The sequence below is a fragment of the Heptranchias perlo genome, chromosome 13 (genome assembly GCF_035084215.1).
Source record: "Heptranchias perlo isolate sHepPer1 chromosome 13, sHepPer1.hap1, whole genome shotgun sequence".
Lineage (NCBI taxonomy): Eukaryota > Metazoa > Chordata > Chondrichthyes > Hexanchiformes > Hexanchidae > Heptranchias > Heptranchias perlo.
This window is the reverse complement of record NC_090337.1, coordinates 6299626-6312649: the sequence shown is the minus strand read 5'-3', so window position 1 is coordinate 6312649 and position 13024 is coordinate 6299626. Positions and strand designations below refer to the sequence as shown.

General features: G+C 47.6%; 1 protein-coding gene across 3 annotated transcripts in view; it reads right to left on the bottom strand.

Annotated features, from left to right (window-relative positions):
• The window catches only part of fgf12a (fibroblast growth factor 12a), a 247241-nt gene that overhangs the window by 102691 nt on the left and 131526 nt on the right, over positions 1 to 13024 (bottom strand). For all 3 annotated transcript variants that reach the window (XM_067994884.1, XM_067994883.1, XM_067994885.1), the window contains one exon: positions 4474 to 4577. In XM_067994884.1, the coding sequence (XP_067850985.1) occupies positions 4474 to 4577 (104 nt within the window). The remainder of the gene's footprint in view (positions 1 to 4473; positions 4578 to 13024) is intronic.

Below are 13024 nucleotides of genomic sequence, written 5' to 3'. Positions count from 1 at the left end.
TTCCCCCTATCTCCACAATGTTTTTTTTTTAATATAACTGATAAGCAAAAGAAAATTTGAAAAAAAAGCACACCTTTTTTTTTTAAAAACGTCCCGATGAATTTTCTCCAGGATTTCCTGGCAGTCGTGCCCTCGAGATCAATCTTCAATTCCTGAAAACTCCAGGACAATCCTAGAGGGCCGACAACCAATATCCAGCAGCATATCAGAGAGAGAGTGAGGGGCTGACAGGTGCATCCGCAGTGAAAACACCGCATGATATTTGTCAAAGACTGGTCTATAAATTTCTAATGCGGAATATTACAGCACACAGCGAAAACTGCTGCATCGGAGAACAATTTCTACGTCGAAAATACTTTCTGAACAAATACTTACTGTGATTATCTTTTGCAAAGGCTTCAATTGAACGGCCAAAGACAGAAACATAGAGGATTTTGCATGTTCGTACTATTTAGTCCATGCAGATAGAGTGAGATTGGACATGAGACTAATGCCATCAGAACAAATACAAGTGCTCACCCTTCACTGCCCCCCACCACCGCGAAAACTCTCCAAGAACCACTAACGAGCAGCCCAGTCAAATTTAAAACTGGTGTCGGCAATGTGAAATTCTTCTACACTGGTAAGTTCATGGAATCATAGAATTTTACAGCACAGAAGGAGGCCATTCGGCCCATCGTGCCTGTGCCGGCTCTTTGAAAGAGCTATCCAATTAGTCCCACTCTCCCCTGCCCTTTCCCCGTAGCCCTGCAAATTTTTCCTTTTCAAGTATTTATCCGATTCCCTTTTGAAAGTTACTATTGAATCTGCTTCCACCGCCCTTTCAGGCAGCGCATCCCAGATCAGAACAAACTCGCTGCGTAAAAAAAAAATCTCCTCATCTCTCCTCTGGTCCTTTAGCCAATTATTTTAAATCTGTGTCCTCTGGTCAGCGACCCTCCTGCCAGTTATTTACTCTATCGAAGCCTATCATAATTTTGAACACCTCTCTTAAATCTTCCCAGGCCTCCTTCTGTGCTGTATGATTCTCTCTGCACCACCCTCCCATCCCACCCCTGCCATGGACCTTCTCGCACTGAGACCTCTTCCCTCTCCCCTCCACGGGACCTACTCCGACAGAGTCCTGTGCACACTTCGGGGAAGTACAGAGAAAGCCAAAGAGTAAATCACAATAATAGGAGCGAAGGAAAAGAAGTTGCATTTTCAAAGCACCTCATCAGGTGCACAAGATATTCTGAAGCACTTCACAGTTAGTGAATTACCCTTGAAGAGTAGTCGCTGTTAAGTAAGAAAACAGGGCAGTCATTTTTGCGCGCAGCAAGGTCCCACAAACAGCAATGAGGAGAAGGACAAGTTGATCTGTTTTTGGTAGTGTTGGTCTGGATGCCAAGAGAAAGCCCACTGTCCTTTTTCAAAAAAGCTGCCGTGGACCCTTCCACCCGAGAGGGCAGACGGGGCCCTCGGTTTAACGTCTCATCTAGAAAATAATCCAAAAGGGTTAAAGGAATTTTTTTTGAGCTCAGCCAGAGGCACTGCGTCAATGCCGGGAGAATGAGTCAGGGCTGAAGCAATGAAAGATGAAATGTTTGACATTTTGTGCATGCAAGAGGCAATCAGGAGAATTCACACTGTCAGGGGTGAAGCCAATCCTAACTGTGGGAGCAGGTAGTGAGGAGGAAGCACTCTGTGTGCAACCATTGAATTAGGTACAAGGAGCACTCATCCCTAAACAAAGCAAAAATAATTCACCTCCGTCAAATCTTTAAAGGGCAGCAATGATCATATGAGCAATTTCTGTGTCCCATGACTTGGATCCATTAATGTTTGACATTTATAATACCAAGACACATTAAAACTAGTGCAGCATCCAGACACTTTGTAATTGTTTACTCTAATTCAACGTTGAAGGACACTAATCACCCGAGAACCATAGGAACAGGAGTAGGCCATTCAGCCCCTCGAGCCTGTTCCACCATTCAATGAGCTCATGGCTGACCTGTATCCTAACTCCATCCAATCGCCTTGGCTCCATATCCCTTAATACCCTTGGCTAAAACCTACCAGAAAACTAAAAAGAACAACTGGCCACCCAGGGAGCTTGTCCAGTGAGTAACTGAGCCAAACGGATCAAGACGATCTCCTCGGTCTGTGCTGGGGGATTTTTTTTTAAATTATTTGTCTTTGGCAGCATTAATTGCCGAGCCCTAGTTGCCCTAAGGACAGTAAGTGTCAGTCACATGGTGTAGGACTGGAGTCACATGTAGGCCCAGACCGGGTAGAGGTGGCTGGTTCCCTTCCCTGAAGGACACTAATGAACCAATTGGGTTTTTACAAGAATCCGAAAGTTTCATGGTCACTTTCTTTCCTGGTGCCGGCTCACAAATTACCACACTTAGTGAATTTCACCTCACAACTCGCCATGATGGGATTTGAAATCGTAATCCGTGGCTTGCTAGTCTACTCCTATAACCACTAGGTTACCGTAACCCAGTTAGCTGATCTCACCCAGAGCAGCGGCAGTACAACCTGTGGATTACTAGTCCAGTACTATAACCACTAGATAAAGTGGTTTAGACAAAGTAAATAAAGAGAAACTGTTCCCATTGGCGGAAGGTTCGAGAACCAGAGGACACAGATTTACAGTGATTGGCAAAAGAACCAAAGGCGACATGAGGAAAATCTTTACGCAGCGAGTAGTTATGATCTGGAATGCGCTGCCTGAAAGGGCGGTGGAAGCAGATTCAATCGAGGCTTTCAAAAAGGAATTGGATAAACACTTGAAGGGAAAAAATTTTCAGGGCTAAGGGGAAAGAGCGGGGAAATGGGACTAACTGGATTGTTCTTACAAAGAGCCAGCATGGGCTCGATGGGTTGAATGGCCTCCTTCTGTGCTGTAACCATTCTATGACTAGGTTACCATAACCTGGTTAGCTGATCTCACCTGGAGCAGCGGTAGAATTAACCGTGAGACCCCAATTCAGTGGGTGGGGGAAGGGGAAATCGACAGGGTACACACACACACACAGAGACACACACACACAGAGACACACACACACAGAGACACACACACACAGAGACACACACACACAGAGACACACACACACAGAGACACACACACACACACACACAGACACACACACACACTGGGCAAGGACAGAATTGGGTCCCCCTGGTGAAATGGCCTGGAGAAACTCACTCATGAAGAATGATGAGTCAGTAGAAGGTAACCAGTGCCCATGGAATCAACACATTTAGGAGAGAAAGGGGGGATGGAACAGAAATTTGTGCAAAAGTGGAAGGAATAAATTAGCAACAAATATAACTTTGTTTCCCTCTCCGACAGAACGCGCATTGGGGGCTTTAGCGCAAAGATGAATTACAATGGTGTGAAACTGCTTATGGAGTCAGTGATCTAATGAGTACCTGTGGGGTTCACTCCGGAAAAGCAGACAGGTCGGTTTGTGTTGTGAACCATTTGCTGTGCAGCAAAGTGAGAAATGCTATAAACAGACCTCGCACTGCTGTCAAACCAACCCACGTACACATGTGCCAACGTCCCGAGACAGAGTTAAGTGCGACATCCATCCACCCCAGCCCTGCACTAGACAGGAAGCCATCTTGAACCATTTTATTCCACCACTAATTGTGGCAAGGTGGGGGCAGGAACCATCGTTCTTCCTCCCTGCAGTGTATTGTTGTGTCCAAATACTAAAAGACTAGATGTCGGCACCAACAGTGTAGCAGATTCCCACCATCGCACCCCACCCTGTTACATTCCCACCCAGCACCACCATCCATCGGACACCAGGCACAGCCTGGGAACCCAGTGGCAGCTCATCAAGACTCACCAGTGCAAAAAGGATTTTACACCCAACAACGTAGCTCATATTAGTAAGAACTGATCACACGGGTCCTTCATATGAACAACAACTACTTGCATTTATATAGCGCCGTTAACATAGTAAAACGTCCCAAGGCGCTTCACAGGAGCGATTATCAAACAAAATTTGACACTGAGCCACATAAGGAGATATTAGGTAGAGGTGGGTTTTAAGGAGTGTCTTAACAGGAGGAGAGAGAGGTAGAAAGGCTGAGAGGTTTAGGGAGAGAATTCCAGAGCTCAGGGCCCAGGCAGCTGAAGGCACGGCCGACAAGAGAGATTCTGAAACTTTAGTTTAACCAGTGCCCTTATTCCAAATATAAGTTAAGATGATTAAACTTTCTGAATTTAGGGTTCAACCTAATTACCCCCATAAAATAAATTCCAAAATTGATGCTAAACCTGATGATAAAACCTTCCCAACTCATCAAATTGCTCAATTGCGCATTCCGCTTCAGTCACCCGTAGAACCTGTCAGTTTTCCCCAGAGCGGACAGTGAGTGGCCCAGGGTCTCGAACAGAAGCTCCAACGCAGGTTGGGGCTCAACACTGCTTCACGTCCGAAGGGGAGGCAATGAGGAAGCTGCACTCACCGAGCTGTAGAGGATTCCTTCCCCATTCATGGCCACGTAGAGGCCGGACTTCACCCCTTGAATCGCCACCACCCGCAGTCCCACGGGTATCAGGTTGAGCAGGGCTGGAAAAGAGAAAGGGTCATTCACAAGGTCAGTTACAACAGCGCCTCAAAGCGCCATTGATCAAACCTTAGCTAATTACAAAAATAAATGACTGGTGGACCTCCATCATTAAAATATAAGGAGTAACTTTCTGACTTTGCTCTCCCGGCAGGAAGCAGTGCCCGAGGTGCAAGCCTGTCAGAAATGTTCCACTATGCGCTTGTGGCAGGTTTGGCTGCCCCCCCCCCACCACCCCCATGCCCCCAATCAAGGGCACCAGTTCAGAAAATTGCCCCATCGGGTCAATAAATAAATAGCGTCATCGTTAAGAAATAAAAGAACTTGCATTTATATCGTGCCTTTCACAACCTCAGGACGTCCCAAAGTGCTTTTACTGCCAATGAAGTACTTTTGAAGTGTAGTCACTGTTGTGATGTAGGAAACGTGGCAGCCAATTTGCGCACAGCAAGATCCCACAAACAGCAAGGTGATAAGTGACCAGATAATCTGTTTTTTCATTGATGTTGGTTGAGGGATAAATATAGGCCAGGACACCGGGGAGAACTCCCCCTGCTCTTCTTTGAAATAGTGCCATGGGATCTTTTACATCCACCTGAGAGGGCAGACTGGTTCTCGGTTTAACATCTCATCCAAAAGACGGCATCTCCAACAGTGCAGCACTCCCTCAGGACTGCATTGGGAGTGTCAGCCTGGATTATGGCCTCTGAAGTGGGACCTGAACCCTCAGACCTTCTGACTCAGAGGCGAGAGTGCTACCCACTGAAGCAAGGCTGATATGAAGGAGAGGCAGTAGAGGAGGATGGTCCAATCAACCATTGAGGACAAGAGGGGATAACGTACTATGGTTGCAGTCACAGGGAATATATCGAGTTACATCGAGCCTACAGCACAGAAACAGGCCATTCGGCCCAACTGGTTTATGCCGGTGTTTATGCTCCACACGAGCCTCCTCCCTCCCTACTTCATCAAACCCCATCAGCATATCCTTCTATTCCTTTCTCCCTCATGTGCATATCCAGCTTCCCCTTAAATGCATCGATGCTATTTGCCTTACTGCTAACTTTGACCGAGGTTCTCAGTGCTGCGAGCAGGGTGGAAACTGGACTAAAGGGAAATTTGAGGGAGGTTAGCATGGAGCTGGAGGGTGACAATGCATTCAGAGGCCTTAGAGGGAAGGGGAGGTTGGATACAGTCAGCAGTGGGGGAGGATAAAGGAGTCAAGCATAGGTTTTTGAGAAGAGAAATAATGACAGCAGTTTTGAACAAGAGGGGAACAGTGCACATGCAAAGGGGAACCATTAACAATTTCAAGAAGATAAGGTAGTGGAGTGAAAATGTGGTTGGGGAAGAGATTGTGAGACCAGAAGGTGAGTTTTCTCAAAGCAGTAAGGCTGGTGAGACAATAGCAGAGAAACTACAGAGTGACATGGGGGTCAGGCTGAGGTTATGGAAAGGCTTGAGGAGACTTCAGGACGATGGGGGGCATGAAGGGGAGGAGGACGCAGCAACGGTGGAGGGAGCTACACAGATAATCTTGATCTTTGAGACAAAGGAATCCATAAGTTCCCGAACTTGACGTTTAAGGGGTCAGTTGGTTGTCCTTACCTTCCAGGATAATCCTGGAGTAGCACAATAGAACCTTAAAGCACAAAATGTCATTCAGCGATTAGCAGAAAAGGGAAACACAGTATTCCTCGAGAAGGTCAAGATAAATAAAGTCTTAGGCCAGGTGCCTTGATTCTGTGGCCCTCAAACTTGAGGGTTGAGAGGTGAGAACTATACCAGCAGAAAGTGTAACAGGCTTGGGAGGAACAGGCGATTTTGGACCTATGGTTCCAAAGCTCTCCACCGCTGGGGGTTTTCCTCGCCTCATGTCTGGGTCTGTTGTAAACTAATTGAGAGGTTAGCATGGAGTTGGGGGGGAGGGGGGGAACAATGCATTCAGGGAATTTCGAGGGAAGGGGAGGTTAGATACAGGCAGTAGTGGGGGAGGATACAGGATTCAAGAGACTAATTGAACAGGGATTGCTATGGTTATTGTGGAATCATGCCAGGATGGTAGAAGGCGAACTAGATGGAGCTTGGTCTTCTTTTGTCCAGCAATTCCTATATTCCCGATGGCGAGGGCAGATGATTAAGCCACTTGATGGGAATGTGAGTGTCAGAGACAGAACCAAGGGTGTTATTGAGTAGGTATAGACAGGAGTGCTAAGGCGGGTAAGAGCCAAAGGGGGAGCTGGACGTATGTTACGGGGAGCGGAAAATGAGGATATTTGGGCTGAAAGTGGTCAGAGAGGGGTGGGTAATAAGGGAAACAAGAAAGTGACCGGAGATGGCCGTACATAGAATTAACAGCACAGAAACAGGCCAATAAGCCCAACTGGTCTATGCCGGTGTTTATGCTCCTCACGAGCCTCCTCCCTCCCTACTTCATCTCACCCTATCAGCATATCCTTCTATTCCTTTCTCCCTCATGTGTTTATCCAGCTTCCCCTTAAATGCATACATGCTATTCGCCTCAACTACTCCACGTGGTAGTGAGTTCCGCGTTCCTCGTCAATGATCGTGAGCTTGGAGACGGCAAGGTGAAGGGGATCAGTGCGGGTGAGTTTGCAGAAGCTTACAGTCAAGTGAAAGTTGAGTGAGGCCAGGAGATTGCTCAGGGATTGCTCAGGCTAAGAGATACCTCCATGAAGAAATTACTGTGGAGCTTGGAAAGAGGGATAGACAACATGATCTGTAAAGGAAGGGGCAGGGTTGGAAATGAGTTGAGATACACGAACAGGGTTAAAGCGCTAGAGGAGTTGGGGAGAGAAGCCAAGATGGGGCAGCCACCTAGTCAGTCGGGTACGGTGAGGGAGGGAGCTAGAGGAGTTGGGAGTGGGGGTGGGGAGCAGCTTTGGGGAGGTGGGGAAGGAGAGACCAGTCTGTGAAAGAAGCCCCTAGGTGTTTAACTAACCAGATCATCAGTGTGTGCAGTACAAGAGAGATCTAGAAAAACAGAATTGCACTGAGGGCATTTAGGAATCGACTGGAAACATCAAAAAAAAATCTTGCTTTTGACCGAATTGGCTTTTAAATTTAATTGCAAACACGTGGGTAGAATTGATGTTTTGGAAATTTCACACCTGCTCCCAGACGAGGACACCAACAATCCCTCCGGCAATTAAATTCCACCCAATTCCAATTAAAATCAGAGCAAAGCAAGAAGAGCTGCAATCAACTAACTGCATTTGGGGGAGAAATTGCTAATCAATTGAGAGCCAGCCCACTCACGACCCCAAAATTTTATTCCCATCTTCATTTACTAACAAATCAAAACCGCTCCGCTTGCTCAGGAGCGAAGCAGCAGTTAAATCTGTGCTGTCACACCATAATCTTATCTCTCCTGGCCAGACACGCAGATACTGGTGCCACAAACAATTCTCCTGCTCTTTAATTGTGTACATGATTAGTGCCGTGGGCTTTGATGCCAGTAAGGGGAGGTTTAATCCAATTTAAATAGTCCATGTTTAAACAGAACAAAATCGTCGCCACCTCGTGCCCTTTTGAATAGCGATCAGAAAAAAGTGCCGCTGGACAAAAAAAAAGTGTAAATTAACTCATTAAAACAGAGTGGAGCGTTGCATAAATTCACACTCTCAGCGAGCTGGAAATGGTGTCGCTGGTTCAATCTGGATCTTTATAGCGTGCGGTGACAACATATTCGTTAGGAGGACCGACAACATCGACAGGTTCAGATCTGGTTCGAGTAAAAAGTACATTTAGGAACCTTAGGAACTGAAGTGGGCCATTCAGCCCCTCGAACCTGTTCCGCCATTCCATTAGATTGTGATTGATCTCCATTTACCCGCCACAGGTCCGTAACCCTTAATACCCTTACCTAACAAAAATCTATCAAACTCAGTCTTGAAATTTTCTATTGAGCCCCAGCCTCAACAGCTTTGATGGGCGGGGGTGGGGGGGGGAAAGAGAGTTCCAGATTCCCACTCCCCTTTGTGTGAAGAATTGCTCCCCTGAACGGCCCAGCTCTAATTTTAAGATAGAGCTTGTATCTGTATAACGCCTTTCATGATCTCAGGACATCCCAAAGTGCTTCACAGACAATTAAGTACTTTCGAAGTATAGTCACCGTTATAATGGAGGAAAACACAGCAGCCAATTTGCGGACAGCAAGGTCCCACAAACAGCAATGAGACAGGTGTCCAGATCATCTGTTTTGGCAAGCCCCCCCAAACCGGCACACAGCCTAGCACAGCAGCCCCTACTTAGGTGGAATCCAGCCCTTCCCATAACAGGTATGTGGTTGAAGTAACCAACAGGATGTTTGGCCTCTGGAGAAATATCAGGTCGTCTCCTGCCACTTCCTGAAAACTCACTTGACACAAGTCTCCTCCAATCACTCCCTCCCCCCACCAAGGAAACAGCCCAACATAGAGGGGAGGGGAGTTAAAACAAGGGAGGGAGCAAAATTGATCCCAACCAACATGGTCACGAATGAGGCAGGACCCCTTTGTCCCTAGGGTTTAATTTGACCATTGGAAACAAAATCATTTCCCCAACCCTTAAACACACAGAATAAACTCTAGAATTTTTTTTTTAAAAAGAAAAAAATATATACGGATGTCTGAAATAGAAATATTTCATTCTCAGTCTAACCTGTGCTTTATCTGCCCTGGGAGTGTTTGATGGGACAGTGTAGAGGGAGCTTTACTCTGTATCTAACCCGTGCTGTACCTGCCCTGGGAGTGTTTGATGGGACAGTGTAGAGGGAGCTTTACTCTGTATCTAACCCGTGCTGTATCTGCCCTGGGAGTGTTTGATGGGACAGTGTAGAGGAAGCTTTACTCTGTATCTAACCCGTGCTGTACCTGCCCTGGGAGTGTTTGATGGGACAGTGTAGAGGGAGCTTTACTCTGTATCTAACCCATGCTGTACCTGCCCTGGGAGTGTTTGATGGGACAGTGTAGAGGGAGCTTTACTCTGTATCTAACCCGTGCTGTACCTGCCCTGGGAGTGTTTGATGGGACAGTGTAGAGGGAGCTTTACTCTGTATCTAACCCGTGCTGTACCTGCCCTGGGAGTGTTTGATGGGACAGTGTAGAGGGAGCTTTACTCTGTATCTAACCCATGCTGTACCTGCCCTGGGAGTGTTTGATGGGACAGTGTAGAGGGAGCTTTACTCTGTATCTAACCCGTGCTGTACCTGCCCTGGGAGTGTTTGATGGGACAGTGTAGAGGGAGCTTTACTCTGTATCTAACCCGTGCTGTACCTGCCCTGGGAGTGTTTGATGGGACAGTGTAGAGGGAGCTTTACTCTGTATCTAACCCGTGCTGTACCTGCCCTGGGAGTGTTTGATGGGACAGTGTAGAGGATGCTTTACTCTGTATCTAACCCGTGCTGTATCTGCCCTGGGAGTGTTTGATGGGACAGTGTAGAGGAAGCTTTACTCTGTATCTAACCTGTGCAGTACTTGACCTGGGAGTGTTTGATGGAACATTGTAGAGAGAGCTTTACTCTGGAGTTTAGATGAATGAGAGGTGATTTCATTGAAACATATAAAATTCTTAGATGGCTTGACAGGGTAGATGCTGAGAGGCTGTTTCCCCTGGCAGGAGAGTCCAGAATTAGGGGTCATAGTCTCAGGATAAGGGGTCGGCCATTTAGGACCGAGATGAGGAAAAAATTCTTTACTCAGAAGGTTGTGAATCTTTGGAATTCCCTACCCCAGAGGGCTGTGGATGCTCAGTCTTCGAGTATATTCAAAACTGAGATCGATAGATTTTTGTACACTAAAAGAGTCAAGAGATACGGGGATAGGGCGGGCAAGTGGAGTTGAGGTAGAAGATCAGACATGATCTTATTGGCTCGAGGGGCCGTATGGCCTACCCCTGCTCCTATTTCTTATGTATCTAACCCGTGCTGTACCTGTCCTGGGAGTGTTTGATGGAAGAGTGTAGAGGGAGCTTTACTCTATGTCTATCCCTGCTGTACCCGCCCTTGGACTGTTTGATGGGACAGTGAAGAGGGAGCTTTACTCTGTATCTAACCCGTGCTGTACCTGCCCTGGGAGTGTTTGACGGGACAGTGTAGAGGGAGCTTTACTCTGTATCTAACCCGTGCTGTACCTGCCCTGGGAGTGTTTGATGGGGCAGTGTAGAGGGAGCTTTACTCTGTATCTAACCCTGTACCTGCCCTGGGAGTGTTTGATGGGACAGTGTAGAGGGAGCTTTACTCTGTATCTAACCCGTGCTGTACCTGCCCTGGGAGTGTTTGATGGGGCAGTGTAGAGGGAGCTTTACTCTGTATCTAACCCTGTACCTGCCCTGGGAGTGTTTGATGGGACAGTGTAGAGGGAGCTTTACTCTGTATCTAACCCGTGCTGTACCTGCCCTGGGAGTGTTTGACGGGACAGTGTAGAGGGAGCTTTACTCTGTATCTAACCCGTGCTGTACCTGCCCTGGGAGTGTTTGACGGGACAGTGTAGAGGGAGCTTTACTCTGTATCTAACCCGTGCTGTACCTGCCCTGGGAGTGTTTGATGGGGCAGTGTAGAGGGAGCTTTACTCTGTATCTAACCCTGTACCTGCCCTGGGAGTGTTTGATGGGACAGTGTAGAGGGAGCTTTACTCTGTATCTAACCCTGTACCTGCCCTGGGAGTGTTTGATGGGACAGTGAAGAGGGAGCTTTACTCTGTATCTAACCCGTGCTGTACCTGCCCTGGGAGTGTTTGACGGGACAGTGTAGAGGGAGCTTTACTCTGTATCTAACCCGTGCTGTACCTGCCCTGGGAGTGTTTGATGGGGCAGTGTAGAGGGAGCTTTACTCTGTATCTAACCCTGTACCTGCCCTGGGAGTGTTTGATGGGACAGTGTAGAGGGAGCTTTACTCTGTATCTAACCCTGTACCTGCCCTGGGAGTGTTTGATGGGACAGTGTAGAGGGAGCTTTACTCTGTATCTAACCCGTGCTGCACCTGCCCTGGGAGTGTTTGATGGGACAGTGTAGAGGGAGCTTTACTCTGTATCTAACCCGTGCTGTACCTGCCCTGGGAGTGTTTGATGGGGCAGTGTAGAGGGAGCTTTACTCTGTATCTAACCCTGTACCTGCCCTGGGAGTGTTTGATGGGACAGTGTAGAGGGAGCTTTACTCTGTATCTAACCCTGTACCTGCCCTGGGAGTGTTTGATGGGACAGTGTAGAGGGAGCTTTACTCTGTATCTAACCCGTGCTGCACCTGCCCTGGGAGTGTTTGATGGGACAGTGTAGAGGGAGCTTTACTCTGTATCTAACCCGTGCTGTACCTGCCCTGGGAGTGTTTGATGGGGCAGTGTAGAGGGAGCTTTACTCTGTATCTAACCCGTGCTGTACCTGCCCTGGGAGTGTTTGATGGGGCAGTGTAGAGGGAGCTTTACTCTGTATCTAACCCGTGCTGTACCTGCCCTGGGAGTGTTTGATGGGGCAGTGTAGAGGGAGCTTTACTCTGTATCTAACCCGTGCTGTACCTGCCCTGGGAGTGTTTGATGGGGCAGTGTAGAGGGAGCTTTACTCTGTATCTAACCCGTGCTGTACCTGCCCTGGGAGTGTTTGATGGGGCAGTGTAGAGGGAGCTTTACTCTGCATCTGACTGCCCTGTATCGGACCAGGCAGTGCTCAATGTTGACACATGGTGATCCCCGCAGTAATATCGCTCATCTCGACGAGCACAATTTTCAGTTACTGCAGTCTCGGAGACAAATTGGCCCAGGAGCCCGGTGACAGCAGCACTGCTGTTCGATGAAGAGTGTGTGGGTGTTTCTGTCTATACTTCAGTGAGAACTGTTTTCCATACCTGGGGAGTGGAAGCAAACGGATCCGGGCAATCACCTAAAAAAAGAATCCCTCGAAACACGCAGAGCAGCACTGATCCTATTCCAGCTGTTTCGTAACACAGCTGGACAGAGGAGAGTGTGCTCCTGATTATAAACAAAAACTCAACGTCACCAAACCCGCTCGCAATTAAGGTTCCCGTTTCATTGTAATTCCCGTAACACTTCCAGATTCCAGGAAGACTCCAAATGGTGCCTATTCTATGCAAGAGCCTCCCTGTGGTTTGCTGCTTGCCGTATCGTCCCTTTCCGAACCGTTTAATCACCAACAAAAAACACCCGTGGAATTCCAACACATTGCGTCAGTGTCATGTAACAAGATGGAAGGTGCAAGGGGGACTAATACCAAGGGAGGGGGAAAAGGAACAATTTCATAATAAACAGAATTTTGAGCATGTAAATTCAACTGGCACAGGATTCTGGCAGTGAAGGGATCGTTCACACCCAGGCAGACTTCATCCGTTTTCTTGTCAAGACTGTAACTGTCACTGTCAGGAACAAATCCTCTCCCTGTAATCTTCTAAAATGCGATGCTGGCTCGGATCCAGAAATGAGACAAATAACATAACTCACTGAATT